Source organism: Chelonia mydas, chromosome 2 (assembly GCF_015237465.2).
Source record: "Chelonia mydas isolate rCheMyd1 chromosome 2, rCheMyd1.pri.v2, whole genome shotgun sequence".
NCBI classification, from domain to species: domain Eukaryota; kingdom Metazoa; phylum Chordata; order Testudines; family Cheloniidae; genus Chelonia; species Chelonia mydas.
This window is the reverse complement of record NC_057850.1, coordinates 132,042,400-132,056,704: the sequence shown is the minus strand read 5'-3', so window position 1 is coordinate 132,056,704 and position 14,305 is coordinate 132,042,400. Positions and strand designations below refer to the sequence as shown.

The 14,305-nt window shown below is 41.5% G+C and overlaps 1 protein-coding gene across 4 annotated transcripts in view; it reads left to right on the top strand.

Moving 5' to 3' along the window:
• FBXL7 (F-box and leucine rich repeat protein 7) overlaps nt 1-14,305 on the top strand; it is a 311,069-nt gene that overhangs the window by 283,572 nt on the left and 13,192 nt on the right. For all 4 annotated transcript variants that reach the window (XM_043540241.1, XM_007065027.4, XM_043540242.1 and 1 more), the window contains one exon: nt 12,866-13,477. In XM_043540241.1, the coding sequence (XP_043396176.1) occupies nt 12,866-13,477 (612 nt within the window). The remainder of the gene's footprint in view (nt 1-12,865; nt 13,478-14,305) is intronic.

Here is a 14,305-nt window from a genome sequence, read left to right as displayed (position 1 = left end):
TGACTTACTTTAAACCTTGGCAACAAATAAGTACTGCTTAATATTAATTTTTGTTTTTAATTTAAATGATTTTATTATATTATAGTAAGCTTAGGTTGCCAATTTCAAAATTAATTTTAAATAGGTTTATTAAAAACTGTATTTAACTTAAAGTCTTTTTATCAATTTTATCCATCCTGCCTCCTGAAGCATTTTCTTATCACATGCTTTTCAGATGGTGTCTAGCTGGCTTGTAGAAAACAAGATCATTTGGGAATACAAGCTTATGTTCTTTAAAGGTAGTGAGGCAATAGAGACAACTGTAGAAATAAACAGAGAGGCAATGCAATATTAAAGCCTGGTTGACTTTAACTACAACTACAAAAAGTTGGCGAGGCTAACTATCAACAAATAGCCATTTTCCTTAAGGGGAAAATATTATTCAATAAGTGCAAAAGCCATTTCACCAACATAAAGCTCAAATAATCTGCCTCTATGGAGGTACTTATCCCAGTCTGCCCTCCCATTAGTATTCTGCACCAGCCTATGCAAGACCAGCATGGACAGGAATAAACTATACTGGTATGAAAACCTTAATACTGGTATAACTGTGTCCATACAAATGTGTTGTATCACTTTAACTGTGTTTCTAAAGCAGTATTGTTATGTAGACAAGTCCAAAGATTTCCAGGCAGCTCTTTGACACCTCATTTCCCAGCTTCCAGTTCATTTTAAAGTGTTCCATTTTACCATACTGTAATGTGCAATTGAATAGGTAAAGGTTCACAAAGGACCTAAGTCTGTTCTCTCACTAAGTCCATGGAGCTGAATCCTCTTAAAATTTGAAAGCCTCTGAATTACACTGGTGTGAGATCAGAAATTCAACACCATAGAGCTGCAAGGTCCTCTGTAGCATGTACGCTTCGGTGCATTTCCTCACCAACAGTGGAAGGGTGATGCTTTGGACTGTTTGGTTACTCTTTCCTTGGTTTTTGCTGAGACTGTGAACCGGCATTCCAATTAGTGATGGTGGTTTGTGATGCAGATACCTGTTCACATAGGCTAAGGAACAGCCAGGAGGTAGCAAGTGAAAGGTGTTACTTTCAAATTAGATGTGATTTTAAATGGTGAAAGATTCCATATTTCTCTATCAACCCCCCTCCCCGAATTGCCCAGTTCCCTCCAGACTGCAATAATAATTTCCAAAATGGTGTCTTATACACAAAAAATATTGTCACCAACTGGCATTTGAACTGGATGTTATCTAAACTGAATTAAAGATGAGGGAATGAGTAAATGCAACTGAAACCACTTTTAATAATAATGGACCAGACTTAGGAGCCTCTCTTCTTTCCTTAACATAATAGCTCATCTTAATTAATTAGCCTCTTACGGTTTGTATGGCAACTTCCACCTTCTCTGTATGTATAAATATATATCTTCTTACTGTATGTTCCATTCTATGCATTCTATGCACACGAAAGCTTATGCTTTAATAAATTTGTTAGTGTCTAAGGTGCCACAAGTCCTCCTGTTCTTTTTGCAGATACAGACTAACAGGGCTGCTACTCTGAAACTTAACTCAGGAGTTCACTTACTGGTGCTTTTTCTGTGTTATGTTACTGTATATGCTACATGCTTCCTGGGAACTTGGCCTATGCTATAAATAGACACAGACTTGGCATTTGTGGAATCTAATTCAGCAGGGTAAAATGAGGTATACTTTACAGGCAATTATCAAAAGTGTTACCAAAATATGACTCTTGCCATAAATAGAATATAGCAATGAGACTGTACCAATACAGTAAAAATTGCAGACTTAACATAGACTCAGAAGTTCTGATCCTGCTGGATGCTGAGGGTGCTCAACTTCCATTAGCCAATGGCAGTGAAAGTTGCTCTGTACCTCTCAGGAAGTACTTAGCACCCTGCAGGATTGGACTCTCAACTTGTAAATCAGGAGTTTGGAAAATATGAAGTCACTGTGGGTCTCTGAAATATCTCCTAATATAAACTATTTTTAATCTCCTCATTGGATGAACTAAAATTGTGACTGTTTTACTTTATGTTCACATGGTACTGGCTCTCCTCCTTGTTTCCAAATACATTAAAAGCTGCTAAAAATACACTATTTTCTTATGTTACTTTTCTCTGTAAACTATCACTTTAGTTGCCACAGGGATGTTATGTGATTGTGACTTGGAGGGGAGATAGGTTGTGCAATTGTGAATGAGAGAGAGAGAGCGTAGGGGGGTCCACATCCCTCTAGTGTCCCTCTAGAGTCCACGCGAAGAAAGAGTGAGAGTTCCTGTACTAGGCCCCTGTCTCCTTCACTTTTAAGTCCCTCCTTAAAACCCATTTTCTCCATGCTTTGTACAGTGAACCTTGTTGAATTGTATAGAAAGTCCCTTTGTCGTACTACTTGGCTGACCTTGCTGTATGACTGTGGTCACCAAAGAGTCAGGAGCGGTGGTCTGTTCTTGTATAACCAGAAAGCTCCAGCACTAGCTAGAGTCTGGTTCTAGGACCCTGTGCGGTGTGAGGGTCCCAGAGCTCAGGCTCCAGGCTGGAAGTCTACACAGCAATGAAATGGCCCCACAGCCTGAAGAAAAATGCAACAGAACGTGTCACTCAAAAGTTTCTGTGAACCAGTTCAGAATTGGTCAAACATACAACCATTGGATAAATGATCTCCCAGCCATATTTTTATCATTGTTATTTATACAAGAATTATCAAGTTCAGCACACTCCAGCCAAAGTGGGGGAGGAAAATTAGGTAAAATTCACACAAGTGCAGAGGTCATCTTGTACCATTTTACTTGGGTCTTTCAGTGTGTGTGACCTTGTGTGAGCCTTGTGCTCTGGAGTGAATTTCACCTTCTGTATACTCTAGAGGGGAATCATTTTAGACATCTTTGAAATATGATCTGATTACAGAGGTTATAGAAGTCCATTCTGAAAGGTACTCTACTGATCTTGGAAAGCTATAACCAATGTATCACTTTCTAGCTTAAAATAAATATTTTTGCAAACTAGATGGGGAAACAATGGACCAGATTTTGAGCAGGTGTACACTGGCATAGTACCATTGGGGGAGAATCTGGTTCACGGTATCAGTGTTCCTTTGGGTACGTAGTTTGATTACCTTATCCCTGCCCCTTGTTTTTCCTACATCCTACCTTTATGTGCCAACATTTTTCAACAAAGAGTTGCATTTAAAAAAATAATAATAAAAGCTTTGTGTGTACTTTCTGACAGAAGAGCTAGGCTGGCAGAAAAATAGTAGTCTTTTGTTGATGACAAAGCATGGGAAAGACTTCTTGGGTCATCTTGTCTAAACAGCAAAATAAAGCAGGATTTTTCCTCCTAGACTGGTTCCTCATTTGTTTTATCAAGCTGCCTGCTAAACAGCTCTAGACATCCCGCCCCAGTTCCCTCTTTAGGTAGATCATGCCTTTGCCAAGTTGCTCATACTGCTGATAATTTTAAAATGTAACTTTTAATTTGAAACTTGTTGCTGCTTGTTATCTCCATTTTCAAACATTGTAAATAATCCCTCCCCTACCTCATATCTACAAATATTTGAAGCAATAATGTGAGTTAGCACAGTCCTTTTTAATCACCTTTCCATCAAGCTGCGCATGGTACATTTCCTTAGCCTTTCAACTTGGTTCATATACCCTAATCTTTTTATCATTCCTTTATCCTCCCTCTCTGGATTGTCTCAAATTTATCTAGAGTGTGTTCTTTTCTGCAAAAAGAAAAGGAGTACTTGTGGCACCCAGGCATCCGATGAAGTGAGCTGTGGCTCACAAAAGCTTATGCTCAAATAAATTGGTTAGTCTCTAAGGTGCCACAAGTCCTCCTTTTCTATTTGCGGATACAGACTAACACGGCTGCTACTCTGAAAGCATTCTTTTCTGCAAGGTTCCCAAGAGAAGAGATTGGATGGCTTATTGGATTATTAATGGCTACAGAGCCTTTCATCTTGGGGTCACTGGTTTAAATCCAAAGCAAGTGAACACTGACTAAAAGCCAGTACTATCTGAAGACTGTTCAGTGGCCTCCATGAAAAGTTTTGATGATCGTTAAATGCTCAAATACTATGGCAGTGAGAGCTCTATAAAATAGTGATTAGGCTGAAATTTCTAGTAGACTGGTTGCTACAAATAAAATAAAATGCCACAATTGCCATTCACAGCAGAGCATCCAAGGCCCAAACAGTAGCCAAAAGACCAGAGACTTGAACCACCCTTTTACCCCAGGAAGTATCCCGTCCAGAACAGAGCTAAAACATTTTGCCAGGGTTGTGTGGGGAAACTTGTACTGCTGTGGATGGTGTTGGGCCCGTTCTGTTAAGTCATCATGAAGGCTGTCATCTTGGCACCTTTCACAAGCTTTAATTTTTGAGTCTCCTACATTTTCAAATGTACAGTCCTGAACAGCTGCTGAGGGTAGGCCTTCACTGCAGAGTTAGCTGGAATTGTCTACACTGTGAAATAATACTTGAGTTGCTGTGTCCTCACTGGAGCTGCACTCACTCATGTGTGGCACTAAGATGTATAAGGGCAAATCCCATAATTCTTTGCACTGTAGTAACCTGAGATGCGTTATGAATGTATACTATGAATTGTGGGAGAACTTGTTTGGCCCCATGGTAGGAATAATGTGAAGCCATTTGAGGAGTAGCAGCACTCAAGTGCACTAGCCTGCATCCACGCTGCAGAGTTGTTTTGTTAACAGCTCGGTTGTGCTCACTTGAGTTTTAACCTGTTCCCCCAGATGGGTCAGCTAACTTGATTACCAGCACCATCACACTGAAGTTAAGGAGTTCTGTCTGTGAACAGGATGCAAGTTCGGTGCAACACTCAAGTTTTAACTTGAGTTAACTTTGCAGTGAAGACTAATCTTGTAAAGCAGCACTAAGAGTCTTCATTTCCCACTGCGGTCAATGGGAACGGAATGAAAGTCATCCCTGGAGGTGCTTAGCACCTTTTACAATCAGGCTCAGAACTATAGTGCGGTAGTTCCAAATGCTGTCATATGCATGCTGTTCGAAGAGGGTAATTACTTTGCTTTTAATTTCTGGCGGGCTAGAGATATTGGTGAGTAAAGTTATTCTGAATGGAGGATCTTTTCCTCTGTCTCTGGCTCAATAAGAAAAAGAAACCTCTGCTTTTTATTTTATCAGGATCCCCAAACTTGTCTTTATTTCAAAGGCTGATGCCGCATGCCAGCAGTTTACACCTACTTGTTAAGATGACTCCATGGGTTGGTAATACTAAACCTCAGGACATATGTAACATCTACATATTCCAGCAAACCTCTGTGGTGGGGTTTGATACAGTTGTAGCTCCAGTGTGGATTAAAATTGACATGAAAAATAATAGGCTGAGATATGGATATTTAGATAACAATGTTTTTTCAGTTTTTTTAAGTGATATGCACCCCGTTTGTGGAAACGTTCCTTTGTTTCTAATATTAATTTTTACTGAATGACATCGCAATAGCAAAAATCAGTTAAGACAAGAATAGAAGAAAAATCTGTATACAGTTTTGATAAATTAACATCCCAATGAGTTATTTTTAATTGCACTCATTTAATACTTGATGTAACATAAAGTAAATAAACTTGAAATTACATGTCATGGCTTCTAGAAGGTTGGGGAGCTGCGGAAATCCACACAAATACAAGATACTGTTAATCTAATGCGGCATGTTAGGAAACTGGCGTTCAAACTGCTTGCACCTACACCTTTTTTGGGGGGGTGGGTTGACGAATGAACACGTCTATCTCCATGGTTGTCAATACAGCCCTTTTTCAAAGCATTAAGGTTCCTTCACTTTCTTTTCATTTTTAAACCCACCATTGTGCAGTTTGTATATAAAAAATGAAATTAAGAGACAAATACATCTGAATGAGCTCGGATATATTGGAGATTTCTGTCTCTTAGCAAAAAAAAGGTAACTTGTCTACCCAAGCAGATTTCTAGTAGTTGAGTTCATTGGTCAGGACAACACATGCCTTCAACCTGCGGGGCTTTAACAAGAGATACTTTAGCCCTTATGTTAAAAGGGAGGATCACTGATATGCAAATGCTTGTGGGCTTCTTTGTATGTTGTAATTGCCAAATACACATAATGAAGAGGGTGAGTTGAGGACTAAGGGCAGGATTCCACAAGGTTCAGAATATATCATGAAAGGTGCCGAGCACCCTCAATTTCCACTGAGTACCCCCAAAGTTCTGCTCTAGGTGGAGCAATAACCCCAATTCAGTATTCTGTGGTCAGCAATCAATGACACTGCACCAGTGCTGACTGCTAAATATATATGACAACACACATGGATCAACTGAACTAGCAGAGACTTTCCTCTGCTCACGCTCAGTTGGTCCAAGCCACAGCTTGTCCTTGTCTACACTTAGCACTTGATGAGCTACATCAATTGCTGGCCACCAGTGCTGAACTGGTGCTACTCCCAAAGGCAGACATGGCCGGAGGGTGCCTCACAGGAGGTTCTCAGCACTTTGAGCAGTTTTTGAGAGAGAAGCAGAACTCTAGAAAAGGAGCTCCATCTTCAAACCCTCAGCCTAGCAAACCAGACCCTGTGGCCTGGCTGAGGGTTTGAAGATGGAGGGTCTTTTCTAGAGTTTCGGGGTCCTACATCTCTGAATTATAATGCTTAAGCTGCAATTTGCTCTTGGCTCTTGTGTACCAGTCAGACTCGAGTGATACCCTGACCTGCCATACTGGAGAGTCAAATTTTATTATGGTCTCTTAATCCCTGTGTTGGAAATTTAGGAGGTAGCATGCTTCTCTCGTGAAGAAGGAACTTTTAACATTAGCCATGACTCCTTCATCTCATTCAGGGTGGCTTTAAAGACTCTTAAAACAGTCCTATATAATTCTTTGGCTAGAAGGGGTAGGGGTGGTATTGCATGGTTTTGAGGCTGGAGACAAAGAGTTAAAATTTGGAAAAATTATGGTGTCTCATAGCTTGTACAAAGTCTCTAGAGACCTGCTCTGCTACCAGAAAAAATCTCTATTCTGAAAGGCTTTTGCAATTTGGCCACATTTCAGAAGGAAGGGGGAAGAAACAACAACCAGAAAAATATGGTGTTTGCTAGCTAAAAGGAGAATACTTTGCAGCCTGCTAGCAGGTGTGATGGATCACTTTCAGAACTGAAAAGGAAAATAAACTCAGGAAACTGCAATATAAATAGATCTGATCTGATATAGAGCATGTGCCCCGATTTAGCTTTCAGTTACAGCTACGCCTCACAAATTGCAGGTGTCTCTAGTAGTGTCAGGCAGGAGGTGAATACCTTTTAGTTAGAAGCTTGGAAACACCTTACTTGGTCAGTAGCCTCAAATGTAGTCTCTTATAGTTGTGGTTCAGGTGCTCAGCTACCCCGGTGATGAGCATAGTATAAAAACCTGAAGAGCTGCTTCGCAGAATAAGGATGTATATATTTTTTCCATTGTAGGTATTATTTCTCCTGTATTGTTCCTCATTCCCCTTTATCGTCTGCCTTACAGGCCTGGCACATACATTTTTGTGAATAGTAGGAAAGATGGTGTCTGGAGATTAAACCAATCCACTCAATTACCGCATTAAAATACAGACATTACACAGGTCAACATTTCTGTTCTGCATGTCACCGTCGCTGCGAAACCACCCAGGTCACCTGTGGGCTACAGGAAGCAGCTGGACCAAATAAGCCAAAATAGTCTTCCTCCAGTCAGACCACAAGAAGTTGGGCTGTTTGTCTCACATGGAACTCACTTTCATACCTTCCTCTACCTTTATTTAGAGATCCTTGCTCTGGGCATCTGCATTACCATACCCGAATCTGGAGGGCTCTTTTTTTCCAGAATTAGAGGTTAATCCTATGTTTACTAAACCCTAGGCCTATTTCAAGGAAGGCATTTAGACTAAGCCAAAGTCAACTAAAATAATTCTTTGCATCTAAATATCACAGTGTTTAGGGTGGAGCACAACAATTTTAACTGTGGCTTGACCCTTAGCTTTAAGCCTCCTTCAGCCTTTCCATCTTCCACTGTTTAGCTTACTCCTTTCCACTAATCTCCTCTCTCAGTATTAAAGTTTTGAGGGCCACATTATTCAACAGTCCCCATAACTTCACTGAGTGTGTTGTATTTTAAAGCAGGCAGGATTTGATCCTGGAAGAAAACACTACATTTCACACAGTATGATTTTCTGATGAGGAAAAGTGGAAAATATGCTGGAGGATCCGTTCTTGGGGAAGCTGAATGTTTGCTGCAGAATACTGTTTGCAGCCAACTGGGATAAAATTCATCTCAGTTGCACAACCATGTGATCACATCTTTCCATCGTTCAATATTGCTAAGACACAAACATTCTCTTCCTTCTGGACTGCATCCGGCTTAGTTTAATTTGCATGAGCCTGCAGGTTCACTTAAAGTTTTGGGTATGATCCACATGAACAAACTGGAGATACTTTGAAAATGCATCCCTCCCATAATTTTATGTCCAGAAGTTGCTCGTCTGTTACAATCTTAAAAGGTGAATCCTTATTCCAAATCCTTAGATTTGTTTTTTAATCCACTACTTCGTCTCCCAAAAGTACAAGAATCAGAAACACAGTGGTAGCCACTAAGGACCTGATCCAGCTTTCTCTGCAAACCCCAAACTCCTACTGATGTTAGTGAGAACTTTATGTATGCAAGGAATGCAGCATTGGCCCTAGGTAGCTAGATGCCACACAAATCTTATCTAAGTGGCTTTGAAGCAATGACAAACTAACAAACTCACTCCTAGAGCTGCTGAAGATGTTTTTTTGTGTAGATTTTTATGTAGATTACTGTTGTGTTTTAACTAACAACAGCCATGGTATTTTTAGCTCTGTTCAAAATATGGGAATAAAAATCAAGCTTGCCAAGTGGCAAGGGACAAAGGGGGGGGGGGAGAATTAGTTCCAGCTTTTCACAAATGCATTCTCAGAAGGAAAAATGTATTTGCTTAATAAAAACTATAGCAATTACTTCACTTTCGGTGCCATTTGACATTAACTATCTGATTCTGGTTGTGCAAGGAATGCACAGCTGGATCAGCTCTTAATATATTTAGAGAGACAAGGTGAGTGAAATAAGATCTTTTGTTGGACCAACTGCTGTTGGTGAAAGAAAGTGCAAACAACAATTAATATATTTAGAGCAGTTTATGAATGAAAAAATCTTGCCTTATACCAATTTATCTTAGATGAGCCCTAAGGTGTGAATTTTAACCCAGAGAGTTATAGCAGGATGACTCCTCATGTGGACACTTTTATTCCAGTATAAGAGTGCTTTTTTCAATTTAGTTTATGTCACTTGGAAAGGGGTTTAAACTAAAGCAAAAGAAAGCAACTCTTATTCTGGAATTCAATCAGAGGTAGCGCATATCTATTTTAATTATACTGGTATAAATGGTAAAACTTTCCCATGTAGACAAGCCCTTAAAATAGAGGTTGTATTGTTATTGTTATGGAAAAAGTAGCTATTGGCTTGCCCATTATACATATAAGCACCTAGGATGAAACTCCCCATAAAGAGAACTAAAGATGTCATGCAGTAACTGCACCTAAAGTAACACTGAGTTAGCTCAAAGTAACAATGAGCATCCTTATTTGTCTGGCAGTTGAAACTCTGAAACTTAAGTCATGTCTACACTACAACATTATGTCGGTCTAAGTTACGTCAGCATGCAGCCGCCGGAGTTATTACATCGCTTGTGCGTGTGAACACTATTCTTCTTCTGTCAGAGGTGTGTGTCCTCACCAGGAGTGCTTGTATCAGAGTGCAGAGGGTAATGCACTGTGGGTATGTATCCCATTGTGCAACTCGTCATCATCCAGCACAGTGTGTTTTGGGAAGTTTTTGCAATGCCTCATGGGACCAAAATGAGTCGCACAGGGGGGATTGGGAACATGGAGGTCAACCTGCCCTAATTCAGTGTTCTCCATCCCATAACTTCATCTGCATCCCATAATATTTCACACCTCTTTTCAAAATCCCTGTAAACTCGCATGTCCCTCCTCGCTGCCCACCATCTCTGACAGAAGCCCGGAGCCTGCACAGCCCCGCACTATTGCTATGAGCATTGCAAGCACGGAGCACCTGATCCTGCAGTATTTGCAGAGCCGCAAGAGGAGCCGAAGGGAACATGACAATTCCTTGGAGACTAGATTTCTGTGGGACATAGAAAGAAACAATTCAAGGCTGTTGGTGGTGTTCATACTGGGGCAGACCAAATGGTCCATCTAGCCAGCCACTAGTCTTCTAGACAGTGGCCACTGTCAGGTGCTTCAGAAGGAGTGAACAGAACAGGGCAATTTCAAGCAATCCATCCCTTGTCATTCAGTCCCAGCTTCTGGCAGTTGAAGGGTTAGGGACACCCATGGAGTGTGATGTTGTGTCCCTGACCATCTTGGCTAAGTCGTCTTATCAGAATAGGGCCACATTGTAAATGTAGAGAGAGAAGCTAGATTTCAATGATCACATATTTGGGGATGTCATGCTTTGGTTCGATCCTGAATGGATCCTCTGTGTCTAACTGACTAAAATTCAGGGATTAGACATCCTCACTAACGCGTGGGTGTTCAGACACTAGATTTTGATTTGGTTAATCTCTATTTACATATTTTCCCTACAACTTATAAATTAATTAGGAAGGAAATAAAAACCAAAAACTTTTGAAATAAAACAGAGCTCCCTAATGACAAAGAAAATTCCCCCAAAGTGCACACCCGCTTCTCCCCCCACTTCATGTCAGCTTTTATAGCTCTGCTGCTGGCCCAGCCTTCCTCTGAGATTTTTTATGACCATTAAGAAACTTCATTTTTCTTATGGCAGCAAACAATCCTTAGACTCTGAACAAGGCTATAATAAAAAGCATCTTGCTCAAAAGCATTGGTAATCAAAGGGGGAAAGTGCAGGGCTGCTTTGTAAATTTTGACTTTCTAAGGTCACCAAAATGTAAATATGTATTCCAGGGCTGTAAAGAACAGTGCATTGAAAAAAGTGCCTGTATAAAGCAGCCAATTATCTAGTTGGAGAGAAACTGTTGAAAATTGCCATGTGTGCATTAAGTTGCCCTTTTGGAATTGTATTTACGGATGTCACACTGTCATTAAATCCTATCTCAGAGTGACTCAAACTGTAGGCCAGCACTTAGTAAATATTGGAGAGTAGATGTTTCAGAAAGTTGCTGTGGGTTTAGATAATTCTTTAAGTCCCTCCCTAGAATACTGTAAAGAATGGAGGGTATGTGATTCCAGTGAAGTGCTTCATTAGAGATTACACTCGCGTGAAAAGAAAAGGAGTACTTGTGGCACCTTAGAGACTAACAAATTTATTTGAGCATAAACTTTCGTGAGCTACAGCTCCCTTCATCAAGGCTCTCGAAGTTTTTACTGGCAAAAAGCTCTGGGACTCACCTGCTTTTTCTTCCCCCTCATTGGTATGCAATGAACAGTGGGCCTGACATACTGCTGTAAAATGTGCCACTAAGCTGCCGGAAGAATTCCAGTCTAGTAGAAAATTTCGTTATGGGTTCAATAGCATAATAATAGCTCTCCTGGCTCTCATGTCTGAGCGAGAACACAATCCTGTGATCTCATTCTGAACTACTCTTGGGGATGTAGGTGTGTATGTGAAGGCTTCCGCACCAGCAGTGGGGAGCAGATCTGAAGATGAAGAATATCAAGTTTAGGTGTAGGGGGTATACTCTATTCAGGAGACACATCTGGAACTTCCATTATTGGAAATGATTTAAGAGGGCATAGCAAGCAGAAAGGGCACCCATAAAACGAAAGGAGAAAATTTTCAAACTCAGAGGCCTAAAGTTAGCCCCTCCCCATTCATACTTTGGCACTTAATTAAGTGACTGGATTTTCAAAGGTGTTGAGCAGTCAAAACTCCCATTGACTTCAGCAGGATGATCAGCATTTCTGACTGTTTCATGTAGATGCCTAAACATGAAATTAAGCACCAAATTTTACACGTGCAAGCTTGAAAATTCTAGCCGCAAGTTCTGGAGGGGAGAAAGTCACATTTTTTAAACAAACCTTTGAAGAACTGAAGACTCTCTTCAGGATGTGTTGATAACAGGCAGGCGAGCAGAGTCTGACACATACTGAAATCCTTAGAGCTCAGAGCAGTGAAACAGTTATGTAATCAATGCTCTCAAGTACCATTTACTTGCCTGCAGGGCACCTACAACCCTATCAGAGCGTGCAGGTGGGCCAGTGCTGTCACCCAATGCACTTCACTTGGGACACGGTGCTCTCCTTCCATGAAACAACATAAAGGAAGAAAAGAACTTGCAGTCAAAATTCCTGGTTTCTGGCCCCCAGTACAGTGAAACTTGCCAGCTCTGATTTTCAAGTTTTGAACCAAATGGAAACGTAAAGCAATGCTCAGGAGATGTGAAACTACAGGAACCAACACTGAAGGAAATGAATCCCTGTGAATTGAAACTACCAAGTGCCACACAGCTCCAGCCAGCAGTGAAAGATTGGCAAGTGTGTGTGTGTTCAATTATTTTTTACAGTTCAGAACACCAGAATGTGAGTTTTATTGTTGTGTGGGACAGGAAGGATCATACACCATGGGCTACATTTAAATGGCATCCAGTGTTGCTGATGTATTGCATTTAGATGTCTAACTACTGACCCTGTCTGTACCTGCAAATCACAATGTGTCTCAGAAAGCCATTAATCATGCTCACAATTTCTTGTCTGCAATATTGGTAGATGGGACAAGCCTGCCTAAAAATCAGGGTCAATTTATTTTTCAAAAGAAACACTGTAATTGCAATTGAATGCTATAAATGAACACTGTTCTGTGCTTTGTTATCTTTCAGATTCCGACCTGAGCATGCGGACACTCAGCACACCCAGTCCAGCACTAATATGTCCGCAGAATTCTCATGGCTTCCAGAATGGCCGAGGATCTTCCACTTCTTCATCCTCAGTCACCGGGGAGACAGTTGCTATGGTCCATTCACCTCCTCCAACCCGCCTTACTCATCCCCTCATCCGGCTGGCGTCCAGACAGCAGAAAGAACAGGCCAACATAGACCGTCTCCCAGACCACTCCATGATCCAAATTTTCTCTTTCCTGCCTACCAACCAGTTGTGCCGTTGTGCACGAGTGTGTCGCCGCTGGTATAACCTTGCCTGGGACCCACGGCTTTGGAGGACTATTCGCCTGACAGGCGAGACAATCAATGTAGACAGAGCTCTTAAAGTGCTGACCCGGAGGCTTTGTCAGGACACGCCAAATGTATGTCTCATGTTGGAGACGGTAATTGTTAGTGGCTGCAGGCGGCTCACAGACAGAGGACTCTACACCATTGCCCAGTGCTGTCCAGAGCTGAGGAGGCTAGAGGTGTCGGGCTGTTACAACATCTCCAATGAAGCAGTCTTTGATGTAGTGTCACTGTGTCCAAACCTGGAGCACCTGGATGTGTCAGGTAAGTGAAAGTATTTAAATAATATAGGCTGGGTTGAGAGACACAGGACAATCCTGTGAAGAAGTGAAAAGGGGGAGATAAGGCACAGAGGTGAAGGGCATAATCTGGCCCCTATAGCTGCACCGAGAAGACAAGCCCCTCCTCCTTCCCCTTCTGTCTTACCTATCTAGGTGTTAATACTCCTCATCACATTGTGTCAATGCACAGGGTGTAGTGGCAGTCTTTGGCTGCAGGAGTTGTTTCTGCAACCATCCCTCTGAACCAGCCAGCACAGCTGGCCCTCTAGAGTGGGGAGTGCACACTACACCCTCTTTAAGGGTGAGTAACACAGCAACTGGGCTTTCTGGGAGCACAAAAGCTATATAGCCCTGAGTTAAGGACAGTGAAGTTTGGAAGGGCCAAGACCCTCAGCTAGGGATACATTTTGACATCTAGGCACTGCCTAATTTTGTTTGGGACTTGACTAATGTACATTAGGAAGCTTCTTAGCGTCTATGTCGTGTTGCAATGGTTTAGAGCAGCAGAGGTGATTTTGCTGATGGTCCCCAGATGTGCTGTCTGAAGGCAGGAGGCTCTCATTAGAGGTCAACCATAGGGAATTTTGCTCCCCTTATATAATGATTATATAGATGGATCAGAGCTTGAGTTGGAGGATGGGCCTCAGTGGAGGCACTGGGATGAAATTCGGCACTGAGTTAGACCCTCTGCATGATCCCACAGCTGCACTGGGTGTAGTTCAGTGCTGAATTAAGTTAATTGGTTCTGCTTACCCATTGCACAGACATAAATGACTGCAGAGGGAGCTGAGCAAATGGTGTAAAGTGCTAC